Source organism: Cryptomeria japonica, chromosome 5, assembly GCF_030272615.1.
Source record: "Cryptomeria japonica chromosome 5, Sugi_1.0, whole genome shotgun sequence".
Lineage (NCBI taxonomy): Eukaryota > Viridiplantae > Streptophyta > Pinopsida > Cupressales > Cupressaceae > Cryptomeria > Cryptomeria japonica.
This window is the reverse complement of record NC_081409.1, coordinates 852,016,751-852,038,500: the sequence shown is the minus strand read 5'-3', so window position 1 is coordinate 852,038,500 and position 21,750 is coordinate 852,016,751. Positions and strand designations below refer to the sequence as shown.

At 38.0% G+C, this 21,750-nt stretch overlaps 1 protein-coding gene across 2 annotated transcripts in view; it reads right to left on the bottom strand.

Annotated features, from left to right (window-relative positions):
* Window positions 1-21,750, bottom strand: part of LOC131069448 (protein STICHEL-like 3) — an 87,640-nt gene that overhangs the window by 26,284 nt on the left and 39,606 nt on the right. For both annotated transcript variants that reach the window (XM_058004869.2, XM_058004870.2), the window contains exon 6: window positions 13,163-13,226. In XM_058004869.2, coding sequence (XP_057860852.2) covers window positions 13,163-13,226 — 64 coding nt within the window. The remainder of the gene's footprint in view (window positions 1-13,162; window positions 13,227-21,750) is intronic.

The window sequence follows — 21,750 nt, the reverse complement described above, 5'->3', positions numbered from 1 at the left end:
GGCTAAAGCATTAGGACATACCTCAACTGAATTACCCAAAATGATAGGTACTGGAACTCCATTCTGATGTCTGTGTCTGAATGCCTTTACATATGCTGCCAACTGTCTCGTTACTTCAAGTAACACAATTCTGTCTGTCGGATATCTCGGCAACATGTATGGAGGTAAAGGACATCCATGCACTCTAATATAAGTGAACTTGGGAAACTGAATGAACCAAGCACCGTACCTCTTTATGAATTCCTGTGCATCCTGAGATAATCTGTTGTGAATTCCACCTTGCAATGCCCTTGTGATGTGCATCGTGAAGGTATCATTAACTAGCTTGTAGTTGCTCCCTGGCGGATGATGCAAGTAGGCATAGGAATCACAAGCTCTGACCTCGCTGGGTCCTCTTCCAATCACTCCTCTGTGAGGTAGTCCTCCGTACTCAACACTCCTAATCAAGGCATAGATGACATATGAACTCATGTGTAAGGACTTAGTAGCCTTGAGTCTCCTCAACTGTACGTCCAAGCAATGGCTAATCATCCTAGCCCAATGTATCGTACCTTTTCCTTGAACTATCACTTGGATGAAGTAGAACATCCACTTCTCAAAATAGAAGGCATGAGGGGCTCCTGTAACTCGGTTGAGCATGGTAATCAAATCTCTGTACTCCTCCTGGAAATCAATCCTGTGCGGTGTGTTCGGGACCTTGCTCAGACGGGGACGACTCTTGAGTAACCAGTTCTTATTGATAATGCTTAGACAAGCATCTGGATCATCTTCGTACATTGATCTGGCTCCTTCTATGCTCTTGTATATCATGTCCCTGTGCTCTGGAAGATGGAAAGCTTCACTTATATCTTCCTCTGAAAGGTACGCCAAAGTGTTTCCCTCATTTGACACGATCGTTCTGGATTGTGGATCATAGTGACGAGCACACTCGATCATCAACTCATGGCACTGAACAGCTGGAGGAAAGCCGGCCGCCTTAATGATGCCACTCTCGATTATTCTCCGAGCGACAGGTGATGGCTTGCCAATGTAAGGGACCTCTCGAAACTTCTTCGTGCTGAAGTTACCCAAGTTTGTATCTCCAATGTTGCTCCACTTCGACACGATCTTGGTCTCCACTTCTTCGGTCTTTTGATCTTTTTTAATGAGAGCTGAACGACTGGTGGATGCTCCCGCCTTTGGGGTCGCCATACCTACACAACATTTCATAATGAGAAGCTAGATATTGCAATAAATAACATAGATTAGAGAGTAAATTTTAGGAATCTTCATGATAAGTCTTTGAGTTATCATTTCCTAAAATAAAACGTTTGACCTAGGAATTCAAAATTCAAAATTCAAAATTTAGACTATGACGATTAACGAATAAAACAATAAAACCAAATCGCCATACCTCAAATCGAGAGCTAACTCTAGAATGCAAAATAAAAAAGGATTCGCCTAGGCAAAATTGACGTATAAATAGTCTTCAACGCAATCTCTCCTTTTAAAATATCAATTTCGCCACCTTTTGAGTCTTTGACGTGATCTCCTCTATCCTTGGCAAAGCAACGTTCCTCTTATCAAGTTCGCCACCCTTCAAGTTTTTTTTGACGTGATCTCCAATGGATTTGACAAGCTCGCACAAATGGAAACCTCAAGTTCGCACCACCTTGCTTGGAATGAAATTCGCTCCACCTTGGATATCAATTCACACTTTCCTTTGATCGCATATGAGATGAAAATGATAATGTGAAAATAATGATTTTCACCTCCCCTTTATAGCGCTCACCTCTTACCACCATATAGGCCGACTTTGGTAAAATAAAGCAATTTTTAAACGATTTTTTAATAAGTAATAAAGGCCGACCTCCATATCTTAGCGCTCTTTTGATTTTTTAATTAATAATTAATTAAATGCCTTTGTTTTTAAATTATCAAATTCGATTTTTTAAAGGCAAAATAATTAATAAATGTTAAGCGCAACATTTAAATGCTAATTTATTGAATTTCAAAAATTATCGATTTAGCATTTAAAATAAATTCAAAAAACATTTGTTTTGGGCGCCAAAATTTGAAAATGAAATATACATACCTCATCGCCCTGGTCCCTGACTGAGGGACAGGAGCGATCCATCAATTTGGTCTTAATCTTTGCACTTTTGACGTCCAAAGTCTTCATCTCCACGTTCGAATCGATATTTTAGCTGGGTCCTTCGAATTTGATTGACTTGATTGTGCGAAGGAATGTCTTTAAATGTGATATCGCCCTAGTCCCTTGGAGAGGGACAGGAGCGATCCTTGTCTTCTAGCTTGAAATTCATCGTTTTTGATTCTAACTCTCCGTTCATTGCCTTCCAAATGGCGTTTTAGACCCTTTGCAACTTTATTTTGCTATGATCTTCGAAGGATAACATGTGTCTTGGCAAATATCGCCCTGGTCCCTTGGAGAGGGACAGGAGCGATCCTCATAATTTCTCCTTGACCTGGCATCTTTAATTTCTAATCTTCATTGTAGGGCGAATAATAACATTGTTTGTTCATTCCATGCTTGTTCCACTTGATTTTTGCAAGGCATTTAGACTTTAGAAAGATTATCGCCCTTGTCCCTTGGAGAGGGACAGGAGCGATCTTGAAGCTCTAGTCCAAATGCATCACCTCTCAAACTTGGTTCTTCGTTCATTGCCTCTTGAAGGACGTCCTTGATCTTGCATGAACTCGCCTTGACATGCATTTAAAGGAAAATGAAGGATCCTATGCAAATCGCTCTGGTCCCTTCCTGAGGGACAGGAGCGATATAGTCTCTTTGTTCAATTTGATGATCATTTAACGTTTAACCCTTTTGCATATCACCTTGTTATGATGCCTTAGACCTTGTGTGATCTGCAAAAACCTTGACCTCACGTGATTTTTGAGAGATTTAGCCAATATGAATAATATCGCTCTGGTCCCTTGGAGAGGGACAGGAGCGATCCTTGTGTCCTTGGTCAAATTTGCGAACTTTTGATCTTGGTTCTTTGTTCATCACGTTCCATATAGCATCTTTGACGTTGCCTATCCTTGCCTTGTCTTGGTTTTGAGGGAACATGGGTATTTTAATAAAAATCGCTCTGGTCCTTGTCCAAAGGACAGGAGCGATATAGGCCTTTTGCACAAATTGGTAGCATTTTAACGTTCAACACCTTGGTATATGACCTTCAAAGGACGCCTTGAACCTTTTACGACCTTGTAAAACATTAACTTAACGTGATTTTTGCATGAATTGGCCAATATATTCAATATCGCTCTGGTCCCTTCTTGAGGGACAGGAGCGAACTTCAAGTCTTTGGGTTCATGCTTGCGTTCTCCAACTTGCAATTGTCCTCCTTGGGTAAAACGTGATCCCTTGATCTTACTTAATCACTTAATGCTTGTTAATCTTTCAAAATTTATGCCTTTATGCAAATTTCGCTCTGGTCCCTTCCTGAGGGACAGGAGCGAATTAGGTGTTTAGGTCTTTTGTTGACATTTGGTAATCTTCAATTTATCTTCAATGAGTTCACTTCACCCTGTTTCTTGCCTTCAAACTTATAACTTGCTTGATTTTCGTCCAGAACATGCCCTATGAAGAATATCGCTCTGGTCCCTGGGAGAGGGACAGGAGCTACAATGTACTTCGCCCTGGTCCCTTCCTGAGGGACAGGAGCGATTTTGGCATTCTGGACCACTCTCCTTCATGTCGGCACTTCAAGTTATATTCATTTGATAAAACATATCTCCTTGGACCTCTTCAAATCGTCAAATCATTAAAATCTTGCAAGGACAAAGCAATATTTGATTTGTAGCTCCGGTCCTTCACTGAGGGACAGGAGCGATTTTGCTCCTATAGGCCAAAATAACATGATTTCACAAGTTTAATCAATTCACGAGGCAAAAACAAATCATTTCAAATGCCTGGGATCAAAAATCAAAAAGGTCAAAATTTGGTCAAAATTAGTCAATTGGACAAAATTCACATTTCACCTTCAACACAGACAAATTTAAGCTCTGCACTCAAAAATTCCAATTGAAAATAGACCATTTTGACGAAAACATTGCATTCAAAATTTGCGAGAGAAGGCTCAAAAAGCTCTCAAAACTGACTGGATCTTGGCCTAAAAAGACGGTAATTAAAACCCTAAGGCTTGACCCTAAATCCAGAAAATTGACAATCTAACAAAATCCTAAAACGAAAGTGAAAAACGAGCGAAAAACGAGCAAAAAGAGGGGGTCCCCATTTGCAATGGGGCAATGTGTGAAATGGTGAAGATCGCACTAAGTTGGTGTCGGACTGTTCAAGCCTGATGGTGAGACCCAGCCCAGTAGGATTCCACCTAGTCATTCATCCATCTTCTCGCATTCTAGATAGAGTAGACTTCCTGAACCCTGCATCTTTTACCATTTGTTTGTCTTCCAGTTAGTAAATAGGACTTGTGATTCCAGTAAATCAGACGTTCAGGTCATCGAGTGTAAGTCCCCTTGTGATTCCAGCAAAATCACATCGTACCGCAAAGAGCTTATCCACACGTAGAGAACCTACATAATAGAACCTTGAAGCTTCTCCGATTGATCCTTCTGTGATATCTTCAACATTCGGGAGCTTTATTCAAGAGAGGATAAGGTACCTTTAGGTATTTTATTCTGTGTTCCCATGTGCATAAAAAACACATCAACATGGTGACCTCCGTTTCACTCCAAAGTGCCCATATTTTTCAACTACCTTCGTAAATTGCTTCGAAAAGCATGCCCTCAGCTTAGTTGACCCCAAATTTCAACTGCTCAACTTTCGATGAAATGACAATCGATATTAGGGTTTTTGGATGTTGTAAAACCAATGACAACCTCCATTTGAGCCCAAAGTGCATAGAAAATTCACCTCAGGTTGGATCCCTCAAGCATGCGAACAAGAACTTGATAGATTTGATGCTCTAATACCATGTAGAAGTTGATGATCAACCACATGCGCCAAGAATCATCTGCAAGCAGCACACCTATCACACAAATAAGATCAAGCAAAGATAAATGCTCTATAACAACTAGAGAATTTCGTATTATGCACAAAGAATGATTGAAGATACAATATTGGAGGTACAATTACAATGAATAAATGAAACCCTAATGCTAAAATTAGGTGAACTAAAGCAATGCAAAGTAGGAACTAAACTAAGCTCAACTACATCTAGAAGACTAGAACTAAAACTAGAAATGAAAACTAGAGATAATAAAAAGCACCTAAGTTTAACTTAAGTGAAAAAGCAATTAAAGGACCTAATTAATAAATAATTAGATAATTGTCCTAAAATTACTCCAACATCAAACAGGGTCTCCTTCCTTGTACGTATCTAGGGCTTCCCTTGGACAAAGGAACAAACATAAATAAGCTATGGGACAACCTTTGTGATCAAATTTCCAATAGGCCAGCCTCTTACAAAGGGCACTGGTTAACTTGGTGTAGTGTCCTAAAATTGCACCCTTGTACAATTTTGACTGCATTGGGTCCCTACCTTAGTGTTTGCGCCCCTTGGCCTGATAATTTGCTCATACCCCTCATGAATTACATCATTCTTGAATTTTCCTATGCATGTGGCATCTTATCCTAGCCCTAAATAGGGGTAGGACCAGGGCGCCACGCTGTCATCCTAATTAGGACCAAGGCGCCACGCTCTAGTCCCCCCTAATTTGGGCCCTGTTGTGACGTTTTCACACATCGCCCCATTGCAAATGGGGACCCATGTTTTTTTTGCTCGTTTTGTTCGTTTTCGCTTTGCTTTTTCTAGGGTTTTGTTAGTTTGTTAGTTGTCTGGATTTAGGGTCAAGCCTTAGGGTTCTAATTACCGTCTTTTCGGACCAAAATCCAGTCGTTTTTGAGGGCTTTTGAGTTTCCTTTTCTAGAATGCAAATTTTGAATGAAATGAATTCGCCAGAATGGTCTAATTTTCAATTGGAATGTTCATGCAGAGCTTAAACTTGTCTAAGTGTTGACCGTCAATATGAATTTTTGTCTGATTGAATATTTTGACCAAATTTTGACTTTTTTGAAGTTTGATCCTGGGCATTGGAATTGATTTGTTTTCGCCTTGTGAAGTGATAAAATGTGTAAAATCATGATATTTTGGCCTGTAGGAGCAAAATCGCTCCTGTCCCTCAGTGAAGGACAGGAGCTCAATCTCAAATATCTCATCATTCTTGCAGAGTCCAGACAAATTTTACGTTTGAAGTGATGGAGAACGGCGAGATCTTTCCATTGAATATAAATTGAAGATTTTCATAAGCATAGAAATGCCTCAAGGAGGAAAATCGCTCCTGTCCCTCAATGAAGGACCGGAGCTACAATTCAAATTTCGTCTTGTCCTTGCAAGATTTCGACAACTTAATGATTTGAGGACGTCCAAGGGAAGATGCTTTGCCAAATGAATATAATTTGAGATGCAAAAACGAAGGAGAATGACCTATATTGACCAAATCGCTCCTGTCCCTCTCCAAGGGACCAGGGCGAGGTACCTTGTAGCTCTCGTCCCTCTCCCAGGGACCAGAGCGATTTCCTTCATTATGCAAAATCCAGACAAAGGTCAAGGCAAGTTTACGTTCAAAAACAAGGAAAAACATGAGATAAATGCGTTGAATATAAATTGAAGATTTTTGGGACGTCCATAACAGTGCTAATTGCCTAAATCGCTCCTGTCCCTCAGTGAAGGACCGGAGCTACAAATCCAATTTTGCTTTGTCCTTGCAAGATTTTAACGTCTTGACGATGTTAGAAGGTCCAAAGAGGTGCATTTTATCAAATGAATATAACTTGAAGTGCTGTCGGGGAGATCAACAGGGTAGCAAGTCCGGCTTGAGTGAGGTCCTGATCCTGAAATTTGGCTAAGTCTGGAATGTCCTGATCCTGAAATTTGACTAAGTCTGGAAACTGAAAAACCTCCAAAAACTAGATTTTGCAATATAACTCCTAGAGGTCTGAAACCACTCTCAAACATCCTGAAAGTATATATGGAATATAACTTAAAGTATAAGAAAGAAGAAACATAGAAGGAAATGTTATATTCCATTAAAATTGTCCTGATCGAGAGTGCGAAAAGTCAAATTTCGCTCGTGTCCTTCTCCAAGGGTCCAGAGCGAAATGCGCTCGTGTCCCTCTCCAAGGGACCAAGGCGAATCGCTCGTGTCCCTCACCAAGGGACCAGAGCGAAAATGCTTAGTTGAGCCATTCCTGACCTTGTTTGGACGAATCGAGACATCAAAGGCATGGTGAAGGACGAAATGAGCATGATAGAACATCCAGACTTGATCAAAAAACAATGAAATGATGAAGTTTTGCCTAGAGGGTCAAATTCGCTCCTGTCCCTCACTGAAGGACCAGAGCGAAGTTCTTCATAAGGTACGATCTGGGCAAAGATCAAGCAAATTTTATGTTCGAAGGCAAGAAAGGAGGTCAATCGAACCCGTTGAAGACAAATTGAAGATTATCAAACGTCAACAAAGGACCAAAATGCTTAAGTTCGCTCCTGTCCCTCAGGAAGGGACCAGAGCGATTTTTGTTGTAGATGATTTTCTTGCCAAATTTCAACCGATCTCAAGGCATGAATGAATGAAAGGAGGCATTGCGAATCCGTTGAATATAATTTTCGAAGGTGATGAAGTGAAATGAGGCCCACAAGAGCAAAATCGCTCCTGTCCCTCAGTCAGGGACCAGGGCGATGAGGTACGTATCTTCCCACTTTTTCATTTTTGGGCGCTAAACAAACATTTTTTAAATTTATTTAAATGCTAGAAAAAAAATCGATATTTAATTAAAAGCATTTAAATAGCGCATGGTATGTATTTATTAATTATTTTTTGCCTTTGTAAAAAATCGAAATTTATTAATTAAAAATAAAGGCATTTAATAATTAATTATTAATTTAATAAAAATCAAAAAGGGAGCGCTTGGGTTTATTTTGTCAAGGTCAGCCTTTATTATTTATTTAAAAATCGTTTTAATTGCTATATTTTGCAAAAAGTCGGCCTAAGGTCAATATGAAGGTGAGCGCCTATAAAGGAAGGTGTTTATTTCATTTTCACATCATCATTTATCATCTCTCATATGCAACTTGGAGAAGGCAAAAGAGGAGCGAATTTCATACAAAGGAAGGGCGAAATTATCATTCAAGAAGAGGAGCGAATTCAATCAAAGGTGGTCCGAAACTACTATCCAAAGGAGAGGCGAACTTGAAGTTTCTATTTGAGCGAAGTTGCCTAGGACGTCAAAGACATATCAAAGATGGCGAAATTGCTAACTTGAAGAGGAGATCACGTCCAAGACTTGAAGGGTGGCGAAGTTGATAAGAGGAACGTTTTTTTGAAGATCACATCAAGACTATCGAATTTTGATTTTTGCCTAGGCAAATTCCTCATTTTGCATTCTAGAGTTAGCTCTCTAGTGAGGTATGGCGATATGGATTTATTGTTTTGATTTTGATTGTTAATCGTTATAGCTTAGATTTTGAAATTTTGAAATTTTGAATTCCTAGCTCAAGAGTCGTTTTTAGGAAATGATTAATAAAGGACTTATCATTAAGTTTCCTAAAAAATTGCTCTCTAATTTATGTTATGTATTGCAAAATCATGTTACTAATTTTGAAATGTTGTGTAGGCGTCAAATGGAGGTCTCTTCAAGGAAAATCAAGCCGGATCAAGGACGGTCTTCGCCAGGACGATCAAGCCAAGACAAGGGCGACCTCTTCCAATCCAGCGTTCCAAGGCGAGGTACATCATCTTCCTGCACATCAAGGACGCAAGGAGTTAGAACAAGGGCTCGTTGAAGAAGCAAAATAGATCCAGAGGAATTAATTAAAGCAAGTTTCTCAACAATATCAAGATGAATATCCACCAAGTTCCAAGTGTCAAATGAGGTGGCGTCCTAGTCATCATTTCTCCAATCAGTGAAGTCCATCTCAGCATGTCCAGATTCAATGTACTTAACTCATGGAAGGTGGCACAAACTCCGATGTACCTACCCCGGCTATCCATTGGTCGATTTTTCTAAAAGGGACATGTGTCCAAGCAATACAATTTTATCATTGGTCAAGCATTAAATGTTATGTAATGGTTGTAACAAACCCTAATTAGGGTTTTCATTGTAAAATCTTGGCCATTGATCTTGAATTGATCTAAGCCATCAAATTGTATTGTGGGCACTATATAAGCCCAGGCATTTCATTTTGTAAAGAGGAATTTTAGAGAATTAGAGAGAGTTGTAAATAGTTGAAAGTAGTTAGAGAGTAGAATAGGAGGACAAGGCAAGAAATTGTTGCCATTGATTGTAAACAAACTCCATTTTCATTGAAGTAATGGTGAAATATGTCGTTTTCTTGCAATTTGCATGGTTTCTTGTTGAAGTCTTCAATCTTAGATGGTAGATGATTAAATGAATGGAGGGAATGTGATTGATTGATGGTGGAATTCGTACATCCATACTACTAGCAGTTTGTTGATTGCAAATTTGCCTTGTGTAGTCGACTGGAATCGTTCAGCTTAAGCTCAATTTCAATTTGTCGCCTCTTCATTGATATGCATCAACTTGGATGGTATCTATGCCTGCGGTGATGATTTGAACATCATAAAGCTCCCTTAGAAGATCGCACTAGTCTTGTGTAGATGTTCCATTGATGTCAAAACAAGATCTAGTTAGAGTTTCACCAAAAATCAAGTCATTGCTCCTACATTCTTCGTATTAAGATTAGATCCTCTCTTCGCCCTTATCCTTTTCCCATTTTTTTTAATCTAAGTTAGTCCGAGCCTGTGTCCAGCAAAGCAGATCGGAAGTTCAATGTAAGTCCCCTTGTGATTCCAGCAAATCACATCATACCACTGGAGCTTGTCCACACGTGGAGACCCCACTAAAAGAACCTTGGAGTCTACCTAACTGATCCTTTACGCGAATCTTCAGCAGTTAGAGACTATTTTCTCAAGAGAGGATAAGATACCCTTAGGTATTTTATTCTGTGTATGATTGTGTACAAAATACACGTCAACAGGCCCCCTTTTAACCCTTGGCCTTATTTCAAATTTGAGCGGGATTTCTTGCTCTGTGTCGGTTCATGTCGATAGATTAGCAATTTATCCATTAGGCAAGTATAAAAGGAGGTTTTCCCCTCTCATTTTGACATCCATCAATCATCTATCAAGCATCCAACAATCACATGAGATCAAGCAATCAAGCATTCAAGAGAAACTGAGCATTAATCAGTCTTCCTTCAAGCCTTGGAGCAGCAATAAAGACAAGAATCAAGCATTGAAGTAGACATCTTTCATCCTATTTTGTTGAAGACTTCATCAAGCCCTAATTCCATGTTTAGACAGACAAAACTTCACAAGGAGGTATATCATTTGATTTTTCAATCATTATTCAGAATCTCCCTCAAAAGGAGAATCTTCCATTGTAGCAATTTCAATTATCTTTATCTCAATTTCATGGTAAATTCCAAAACAGGGGTTTGACCTAAGGCAAGCCCCTATTCCCAACCTATTTCCCTTTCATTCTGTGTGCAGGAAACAGATACAGAGTTGTACTCTTCAGATTAGACATTATTTGTAGAGACGAATCAACCCTCTTTGGCGTGTGAAAAAGTAGGAAATGACCCCCTTACTTTTTTTTATTTTTTAACAACTCAAAGCACCCGTTAAGGTTAGGAAAGTGAAATACAATGTTGTTGAAAGGTAACCCTTCTACTTTCTGTTCACCAAGAGCCCAATATGGGAAGGTGAGAGTGTACGGTGAATAGGGGATTGTTAGCTCCAAAGACAAACTAAAGTACAATACTGGGCGGCAAGCCAGCCCCTTCCGCTTACTCAGCGGGCAAGAACAACTCAATGTAAAATCACTCTACCACATTCCAGTGGAAGGACAGCTATTACAAAAACTGAAAATAAAATCACTCAACCACTTATTCAGCGGGAGGACCATTATTACAATACTGAAAGTAAAATCAAGCCATCCTCTTCCACCTCTACAGTGGGAAATACAAAAAGTAAAATGCCATAAGAAAAGGCTGATCAGTACTGCTGATTTCAGTGTTACAATGAGAGCATTAGCTTACAAATTACAATAGGAAATTGATATCTAAACACAACAAAATGTTAGGAATTGATCCTCTAACAAATATGAGCTATCCAACATATAGAAAAGTAACCAAAACGTTTTCCATTGGGACACTAATGATTTTCACATTGTAAAAGCCCAAACTTATCAAATTTCATCATTTTATGCAATGGAAATTCTATTTGCATCAGGACTTTTAAAATTTCGACAAGATTTGAAGGGTGGAAAATAGAAGTCCATTGGGACTTTGTGCATTTTTAACCTATTTTACCTCCTAGGAGTGGAAAAGAGACTCCTATAGGGACTTTTAGCACCTTAGCACAAAATTCATACCAACTTGCAACATTTTTGACATTTTCGCTCACATTTTGAAGGCTACTTGCAACTTCAACACTTAGAAAAATTTAGGATCACCTTAACATTTTAACATTTTTCAATACTTTGATCCTATTGACTTCAAAACTCAAAAATTTGTCATTGCTTGAGCATTGAAGACCTCTGAACATGACCGTATAAAAAATGAGACCCGTGCACTTAGAGCTCAAGATTGTCACTTGACTGCCAAAAACCCTAAACTAACAAAAGCGGAAAGTAGGAAAGAGGGGGTTCCCATTTGCAATGGGGTGATGTGTGAAAAGGTCACAACAGAATCCTTCCTAAATAAGGTTTAAGTAACGGTGGTAAAAGTGGTCAACATCAAAGTTAGAGATCAAACTCAGAGACAAGCTCATTTTGGTGATTGGGATGCATGTATGAAGAAGAATTGGCATGGATTGAGAAACCCACCAATTGTGGGCCCTGGAGGTGCAGAAACTCAGAGGCTAAGAGAGGAAGCCAAATGGCCCATTGTTAGGGTGGATAAAAATGAATTTTGATGGAGATTCAAGGGGCAACCATGGAAGATCTGGAGCAAGCTGTCTAATCAGAGATTGAAAAGGGTCTGCAATTAGTAGATTAGTTCCACCTCTTCAAGTAGGGATGAACAATGAAGCGGAATTTAAAGCCCTAATCTTGGGGCTTTGTAAGTACAAATAACTCAATTGCAATAAGGTTGTGGTTGAAGGAGATATTGCTATAGTAATCAATGCAGTAAGAAAAGGATCAATGCCAAACTGGAAACTACAGGCCTTCTTGGAGGAAGCCTTTGAAATAGAAGGAACTTTTGAATCCTCCATTGCCAATCATGTCTACAAAGAGGCTAATGTTGAAGTAGACTCTTTGGCTAATCAGGTGGCTGAGGGGATTGAGCTCAGTTAAGATATTATAGAATGCAAGGTTGGACCAGCGAGTTGAGCATGTTTGAGAATTCAGTGTCACCAATGCATTTGGAAAATGGAATGGTTGTCTTCTTAGTAAGTGGAAGTGTTGTTCAAGGCTTTGTGAGGTGACAAAAACTAAAAACTTGAGGGGCTTATACAGGGCTGAGGTCTTTTTAGGATTGTAGTAGTAGAATGTGGTCTTTTGCACTATTGGCATTGGCAAGGGTTGTCTCAGCTGTAAGTGTTTATCTGTAAGAGAATATTTTGAAGCGGTGGTGGCATGAGCAGCATCGAGGGATTTCCTTTGGCTGAGGATTTTGGTATCAGCATGGTATTATGTTTGCTGGTTTGTTGCTCCAAGTGCAGAGGCAGTGAGTGTTTCATATTCACTAAACGACAGTGTAACCTTGCGCTGGTAGCTAGGAAAAGATTCTGCATGTATAGAACAGGATTATTATAGAGGCATTATATGCCAACCTCATTTGACCTTCATTTGCAGTGGGACTCTGCATGCTATATTGGTTATTGGCCCTGTGTAGCCTCATTTCTTTTGTAGGGTCTGACACTGGCTAGCATGCCCATCTGAGATCTCTTTTTAGCATCTTGATTTGTATTCTTCATCCTTTTAATTAATACAATTCCTAATCTTATGTATCAAAAGAATATTTAAACATCATTTATATGTATGGAAACATGATATTTAAAATTAACAATCAGTAGTTAAATAAAGCAAATACAAAAAGTAAATGCAAAATTGCAACCATGGTGTCAGATGATTAGTAATTCATCTACATACATGCAAAAGAAATAAACTAAAGAATACCTTCCCACTATTGACTTTGGGTGTCTTCCAGCAAAGAAGTCCTCTAGATTTGGATTCAAGTCTCCTGCAAAGAAGCAACGAATTAAAATTATTAACCCCGTGATGATAGACTCTAATATTTCCACTTTGAAGGACCAAAACTGAAAGTTGAATTATAAATGATATAGTAAGAGTGTTATTTTAGACATAAAAATCCAACCACCTCCTAAGAAAAATATGCATGCATTGACAGGATAATTGAACTCCCAATAACCTTGAGTATGCCCTCCCCGTATGCCCTCCCCTATGAAATATTTGTTTTGGTCTTGCAGTTACAGAGAAAAGAAAGTTACAAACCATATTAAAAGAGCATGAGGAGGCAACTGGGAAACTTGCAAGCTCTACCAAATTCAATGTGTTAATTCTTAACACCCCCCCAAGAACAAAATTAAGCATAAGGAGAATTCCACAATTTGGAGCTAAATCATATCCTCACAAATATCTGTGCATCCCTTTGTTTAAAAGAGAAATTAAGAAAAAGCTACCTGTTAATTTGATGGATAAATTCTCAAGCATATAACAAGACTAGCAATGACAATGGCGATTATAAGAAAAAAAGCTTCAAATTGCACTCATCAGTTCTACAAGTAGCCCGAACAGATTCTTGTCCATCATACAAAGCCTGCATATCAAAGACAGTATCAAGACTAACCAAGAAGACTTGTATTGTCAGGAACTGAAGACAAGAATAGACTACCTCTTGTAGCTTGAAAATTTGTGTGCAAGCAAGGCCAGAGTAGAAAGGAAGGGAAGGGTTCAAGACGTGAGTAAGATGAATAAGGCCCACAGTGCTAAAATTCTATGGAGACTCTACAAATAAAAGGATAGGGTATGGATTAAGGTTCTGAGAAGTAAAGACATAGATGATATTCATCATTGTCACATTTTTAAGATAGAAAACAGCCCCAGAGATCAGCTTTTGGTAAACTTTTTGTGCAGAAGCTTCATTGATGATCATTTTAGATAGGATATAAGGCAAGGTCTGAAGGTAATATTTTTGGACAACTCCTGGTTTCCATAAGGGCCCTTGGAGTGGCAGGCTTTTTCTTCAATTTGCATAAGGAAACAAAAGAGTTTCGGGGTGGAAGTTAAGAATTACTGGAATAAGATCAAAAGCAAAAGCTCCAAAAATTAATGAAATCAGATATTAACTGGGGATTTAGATTATGTAGAATAAGAAGACATGAAGGAATTCTGGGAGGGTACAGAGTTTCTTAGAGCATAGGTAGAGACAAACTTGTATCTGATAAAGCCAAAAAAAGGTTCGTAATGTTGTCAACAAAGCATAAAAAGTTCTTCAGGGAAAGGATATCAATCAGAAAGAGATCTGAATCTGCATTTGAAAAGCGAATTTTAAATCAAACATGAAGGTGTTCAATTGGCTAGCTTAAAAAAACAAAATTCTAATTCAAACCTGAGAAGACAAGGTTTCCAACATCACTCTCACTGCACAAAGTCTTTGGCAAAATGAAGATGCAACTAATCATTGCTAGTTACTTGTGCCTATTCAAGCAAACTCTAGAATCAGTTGTATGTTGCAAGCCAAATGCCAATGAACAATACTATCCTTCTTTCTATAGATTATTTCTCAACCCTTTGCCTATTCAAGCAAACTACAGTATTGGTTATCTTGTGAAGTCAATTGTCAATGGGTAATATCATCACATATTGGGTAGATCTGGTCTCAAAAACCCCTAAAGGAGAAGGTAGAGATAATTGCTTTCTACTTGAATCTGGGCAGGAGTTCAAATTATAAGGTTGAGTTTGCCAAAAAACTAACAGCAGTCAACATAGCGAAGTACAAAAACCTGAATAATCTTGTTGTGGAAAATATTTCACAAACATCAGTAGATTAAAGACAGTTTGAAAATGAATATAATGATGGATGGGACCTAGAGAAAATACTAGAAGAAATAATCAGCATTTAAAAAACTTGCCAATGCATCTTAATCACTCATGTTCAGAAAAAGGAATGAACTAGGGAGTGTTGCAGCAGTTATAATTATTGTACCTATATATGGAGTGGAACAAATCCAAATTATAGGTGATATTTACAGGAAAAGTTTCAAACCTTAAGGAGCTTGTTGAGAAATTAAAGAACAGGCACAGTGAATCAATGAGGGCAAGAGTGGAAATCACGGGAAGCATAGAGAGGAATAAGCACAGGTCAAGGTGGCAAATCACAATTTAATAAGAAGATCATAGGAGTGATGCCTGTCCCGTTATGAGTTCCTTTCTTTCTGTTGCTGTTGGAAATAAGCCACACCCGGACCGACGATGGACTGGTCCAAGAGGGGCCAGTAGCTCAGTGGTAGAGCACTCCAGCAGCGTATGGAAGGTCCTAGGTTCGAGTCCTAGCTGGTCCATGTCTCAACATGGTATCAAAGCCAGGTCCAGGCTAGGAGCCCCAAGTACACGAGAGGTGTGGCTTAAGGGGGGGTGTTGGTGTTGGAAATAAGCCACACCTGGACCGACGATGGACTGGTCCAAGAGGGGCCAGTAGCTCAGTGGTAGAGCACTCCAGCAGCGTATGGAAGGTCCTAGGTTCGAGTCCTAGCTGGTCCATGTCTCAACACTTTCTAAATGTTAAGTTGACATAGTTCAATCCTAAGCGATGTGATAGATTGTCTTAGAAAGATAAAGGCATTCTGATTGCTAATTTTGCTGGCCAGGTATGGATGACTAGCCGGAAACTCAATTGAGCATTGTTTGTGTCAAGTGGACTGCTTTTCTTTTTCCAACAATTTCATGGTTTCTCACTTCATCAAAAAAATACATCCATTATTTAAAATTGATTTGTTACATTTTTATTTTTCATTTAAGAATCTTTTGTTTGCAGTGTATCAAATTGCAATGTTCTTCTAGGATGAACAGCATGGCATGATCAGGTTCTGACATTTCAGGTCTCTCTACTGGACCCACCATCAGAGAAAGGATAAATAAAAAAAGCAATTCGCTAAGAACAAAAGTGTCTTATATTTTACTCCTACACCCTAAAAACAATTTCATTTCATTTTCAAGCCAAAGAAGAAGGAAAATAGAGAGTTCTGAGTCAAAATTGGATTGCATTCAAGCGAAAACAGCAAGGAGATTGAACAAAAATTGGTGGTTGAATCATGTTTGAATAGATTTATAGCTACTTTTGGTGCATCTAAAGGAGTCTACAAAGGATTGGGAAGAGCTCCCCATTTATCTCAAGCAAGATTCTTGAGGTAAGTTTGTATTTTGAAGGCTTTTCAATTTTTTAATAAAAAATTCATTTCCTTTTTACATTTCTTTTATCTTTTTTGTATTTTGTTTTAGTGGACCAAGAACAAAACCTAGATGTGCCTAATTTTTTTTGTTGAACAGGCCTCAAGTGTTTAAGTAAAAAGGTTAGTTTTATAGTTGCAAACCCAAGATTTTTTTATATAAGTTTAGCTATAAATGATAAATGTTAATTTTTTTTCTATTTATATGTTATTGTAGCATTCTTTAGATTTACAAATTGTCTTTATCACAATGTCAGTCGAAACCCCAATTAGAACAGACCCTTGTTAGAAATGTGCCATCACTGAGGGAAAGAAAGGAGAGATAGCTTGTTTTCATTGCAAACAAATTTTGCATTGGGGAGGCATTAATAGATTAAATTATCATCTTGCACATATACCATACCCAAAAGTACCTGCTGAAGTTATGCATGAAATGCAAGTTCAATTAGAAACCTTTGAGAAGCAAAAAATACTTAAAAAGAGGCAAAAAGACAAGATGGCAACTATTGGTGGAACTAGAAAATCTTCTTCCATTCCTCCATTTCATCCATCTTTGAGTAGTGGGATTGGTAGTGTTTGCATTGGGCCTAGAGTTTGTGCATCTAGGCTAGATTCATATATTATGTCATGCACTACTCCGAGTTCCAAACAGTCACTTGAGAGCATGATTTGTAACAAAGATAAACTGATGCAGCTCAAGGTGCAATTGGAGACTTTTGGTTCTATTGGACCATTTCATTCCACGCAACAAAATATTTTTTTTTTTTAAATATATAATTTAATTTTTAGTTTTAGAGCTATGTCAAATTCAAGTTTGAACTCTTAGTTTTACAATACTTATTTTATTTTTTTATTTTTGTGTTACATCTCCTTATTGGCAAAACATGGTGGATGACATTACCGTTTTGTGGGGCGTGGTTCAAAGCCCCTAATGATGACAAGATAAAGGGCCTCATTTTGTCTCAAATGGTGGTTGATGTGAAAGACACAATTGATGAGCAACAAAAGATATGGAGGAAGAGTTGCGCCATCATGACTAATGATTGGATGGATAGAAGAAATTAATCATTGCTAAATTTTCTTATTTCTTCTTTAGGTGATTGTACTTCCTAAAATGCATCAATTTAGTGATTAGGATATCTAACTTATATTGTATTGAATCACTGATTTTGTTTCTTTCTTAGGTGGCACAATGTTCATAAAATCTATTGTTGCTTCTAAAAACACAAAAATGTTGAATTCCTTTGTGAAGAGTTGGAGAGAATCTTGGTTGAGGTGGGTGAGGAGAATGTGGCGCAAATAGTTATAGATAATGCAGAAAATTATGTGTTACATTTACACTACTCATGGATAGGCATCCATCATTATTTTGGACTCACTCGACCTCATATTGGAGGATCTTGGCAAGATTCCACAAATCAAAACATGTGTGGAGATAGCCAAAAATATTTGTAAATACGTGTACAATCATACTTGGATCCTCAACCTAATAAGGCATTTTACAAGGAAGGAGTTGGCTCATCTTGGAATAACCCGGCTTGCAAGCAATTTCATTACATTACAATCCTTGCTTCAAGCAAAGGGAGATTTGAGGTGCATGATTGTTATTTAGGAGTGGATTTCCTCATCATATGCTAAAACCAATGCAATGGTTGATGTGGTTAAATAGATTTATGACCAGCAAAGCTTTTGGGTAGCAACCATAGAGATTGTAGAGGTAAATATATATTATACTTTTGTTCATATTTTTATTTTGTTTGCTTATTTTTTTCACATTTGTGTTAATGATTCCAAATAATTGCAATTCACAGAGCTTTTAGTGGTTCTCCTACAATTTGTTGATTAGGAGAAGCCCACAATGGGCTACATATATGACGGAATGGATAGAACCAAGGAGACCATTACATCCATTTATATGGGAGTTGAAGATAATTATTGCCCTATTTGGGAAATCATTGATAGACAATGGCACCTCAGGCTTCACAAGTCCCTATATGCAACTGCTTATTTCCTCAATCTAGCATTTCAATTCTGCCCAGATTTCAAGGTGGATGACGAGGTATCAAGTGGGCTCTACAGTTATAAATAGTCAAGTGGATGGTGCTTGATTCTCTTCTTGAAGCACAAATAGTCATCGAGATTGAGATCTTTAGACTTGCACAAGGAGACCTCTTTGCATGACATATATGTAGGCAACTTAGTTGGCATTACAACCATATAAAAAATCTATTAAGGGCACAATTTAAGCTTAAAAATTAATACTTTTCGTTTTTTTACATTATTATTAAATATTGGAACTTAAAGTTGGACAATGAAATTGATTTTTTTATTTTTTCATCTTAGATGCATGGTGGGAAAGATTTGGTGCTAAGGTACTAAATCTTCAAAGAATTGCAATTCGAGTCTTGAGCCAACCATTAGTGCTTCAAGTTGTGATCACAATTGGGGTATGTTTGAGCACATACACTTTAAGAAGCGCAATACACAATTAGTGCAAAGGTTAAATGATCTAGTTTGTTCTCATTACAACCTTTGCCTTTGCCTTTGCCACATATAGATTTTGGGCAGTGACCTATCACCCATCGCACTAGAGGAGGTTGATCCACAATCAGATTGGATCACTGAGGTTGAGTATCTTGTCTTTAATGAGGACCTTGATTGGGTTGATCGAGTGGGTAGAGAGTAAGAGGTAGTAGCCATCGTAGAAGAGAAGGATATGGATAGTGATGTTGGTGTGTCACTTAGACACAAGCAGATATCATAGTTGCATCATCATCCAATACCTATCTTAGATGCCTACGTTGGACTTGACATAATATTGCATTGAGTGATTCAAGCTCTTGTGAGCGAAGTCACCAGGTTCGGCCGAATTTCATCCTTGAAGTTCGAAATTTGCCGAACTTTAAAACATGCAATAAAAATCGTTGAAGTCTGATTGGTCAAAAAAGTGATTTATTTTTTCTGTTAATATTTTTTAAATAGCGATTTAGGGTTTCTTTCAGATTTTTTTTATAAATGAGAGGCCAACGTTTGTATTTATAGGCAACATGCATCAAAGGAATTGTTAAGGCCTTGTGAAACAAGATTTGTTTCATATTATATCACTTTGAAATGAGTGGTTGAAGAAAAAGCGGCTTTGAGATCTGTTATTTGTTCCAATCAGTGGGAAAGTTCAGTGCTTTCTAAAGGCCCTAAGGGGAAGAACATAGAGCAAATCATCCTAAACAGAAATTTCTGGGAAAGTGCAGCAAAAGTTTTGCTTGTATGTGAACCAATTGTTGAAGTGCTTCGTATGGTTGATGGTGAGACTCCTTGCCTTGGCATGCTTTATGAAAGCATGGACCGGTGTAAGGAATCTATTCAAAAAGCACTAAATAATGAAGAAGCGGAATATATGTAGATATGGGAGACAGTTGATTGCAGATGGAAAATGATGCAGACACCTTTACATGCAGTAGCTTGCTTTTTGGAGCCTAATTTGTTTTCTATTGATAGAAGGGGTGATAATGAAATCATGGCAAGGCTTTACCAAGCCATTAGCAGGTATGTACTAGATCCAGAAATTGCAGCACTAATCAAATATCAAAGTTGGCAATACAAGAGAAGGGATATTTGGAGGGGCAAAAGACAAATATGACTCGCCACACATGCCTAGATATAGATGGTGGATCGCTTATGGATCATCAACTCCTAAACTGCAAGAGTTTGCTATTCGAATTTTGAGTCAGGGAGCAACTTCATCAGCTTGTGAGAGGAACTGGAGTTGCTTTGACCACATCCATTCCAAAAAGAGGAACAAATTGTTGACTGGAAAGTTGGGAGATCTTGTCTATGTTCGCAGCAATTTGAAATTGCTGATGAACAAATCAACAAAGAACACTTCTTTAGAACAAACTCTTGAAGGCATAGCAATGTCAGATGCAGATGCAAATGAGCCTGACTTTGCAGATAATGAACTGAGTAGTGATACAGATGATGATGATTTGGCATCCTAGCCAAGTGCTCTTGATGACTTAGAGTTATTTTAAAGTTCTAAAGTCTTTGACTGTTATTGTACCTTTTTGACAAAAGAACATCTTTGCAATCGTGAAAGCATATGTTACCTATGGTTTATATTTTATAAATATGTCATCTTTTTGTAATGATTTCAAATCTATGTATCAATGTTAAACTATTTAGGCAATTTTATAAATATATTACATATATTTATTAAGAAATTTAAAAAATTACATATGGCGAATTTAATTTGAATTTTATACATTTCGAATTTTTTCCTCATCGAACTTCATTTGAATTTCAAAGTTGTCGAACTTCGAATTCGAATTCGAACCTGGTGACTTAGCTTGTGAGCCATGGAGAGCCATGACTTCCAATTCTTGTTTTGATATTTGCTTTGAACTTTTGATGTTGTGGATTTCATATTCCATGATTTTTGTATACATTTGACAATATTTATATATCTAAATGTGCTATTTTGTTCAAGTAAAATTTGCGTTTATACTTGTGCGATTGATGTATACTTGTATATGTGATCAAAGTAGCTTCTACTTGATGAATTTATTGTGTCTTTAAGGTTTATTTATTAATGGGTACATGAAATAAGTTTTAAATCCTTAAAATTCTCTAAATTTCATGGGTCTTTCAATTTGTCAAGTCTAGGCACCGAGTCCACATCCAAGTCAAAAATCAGCTTGTCAAGTCTTGGGAAAGTTTGAGTCTTGTAACATTGGTGGGTATAGTGATCTTTCCCATCGGCTATCATATATCTCTGCTTGGTCGGTCTTAGTATATTCTTCCCCTATGATGATCATTTCTTGTTTTCATGTCAGAATACTCTGTGAATGACATGTCACAATGGATGGCTGGGCTTAGAGCATTATAATCAGCATGATATCTTGCCATCTCATCATTAGGTCTAGGTGGTACTTGCTGCTCTTCATCAAATGGGTCCTCTTCCTCTCTCTGCAAAAATGTGGCTGTGAATGTCTTGTCAGTGGATGGACTGAAACTCCATCATTTGCTGAGAGACTTCCTTCAACACCATTGGGATTGGAGCTTCTAGCAATTCATTGTTGATTCATTCCCCTCAAAGTCCTCACAATCTCTGCCATAGACTCCATTGTTGACTAATTTCTTGAGATAAACATGAGTACTAAATCAGATACAGATCTTACAAAAATCAGTTGTTGCAAAGATTTTGCATGGCCTGGGTATGTTTGGCAGTATCCTTTGCAATGGCTTGCCCCCACAATCAAAAGAAAATCATGACAATGTCCACAGCTCACAGGTGTTAATGGT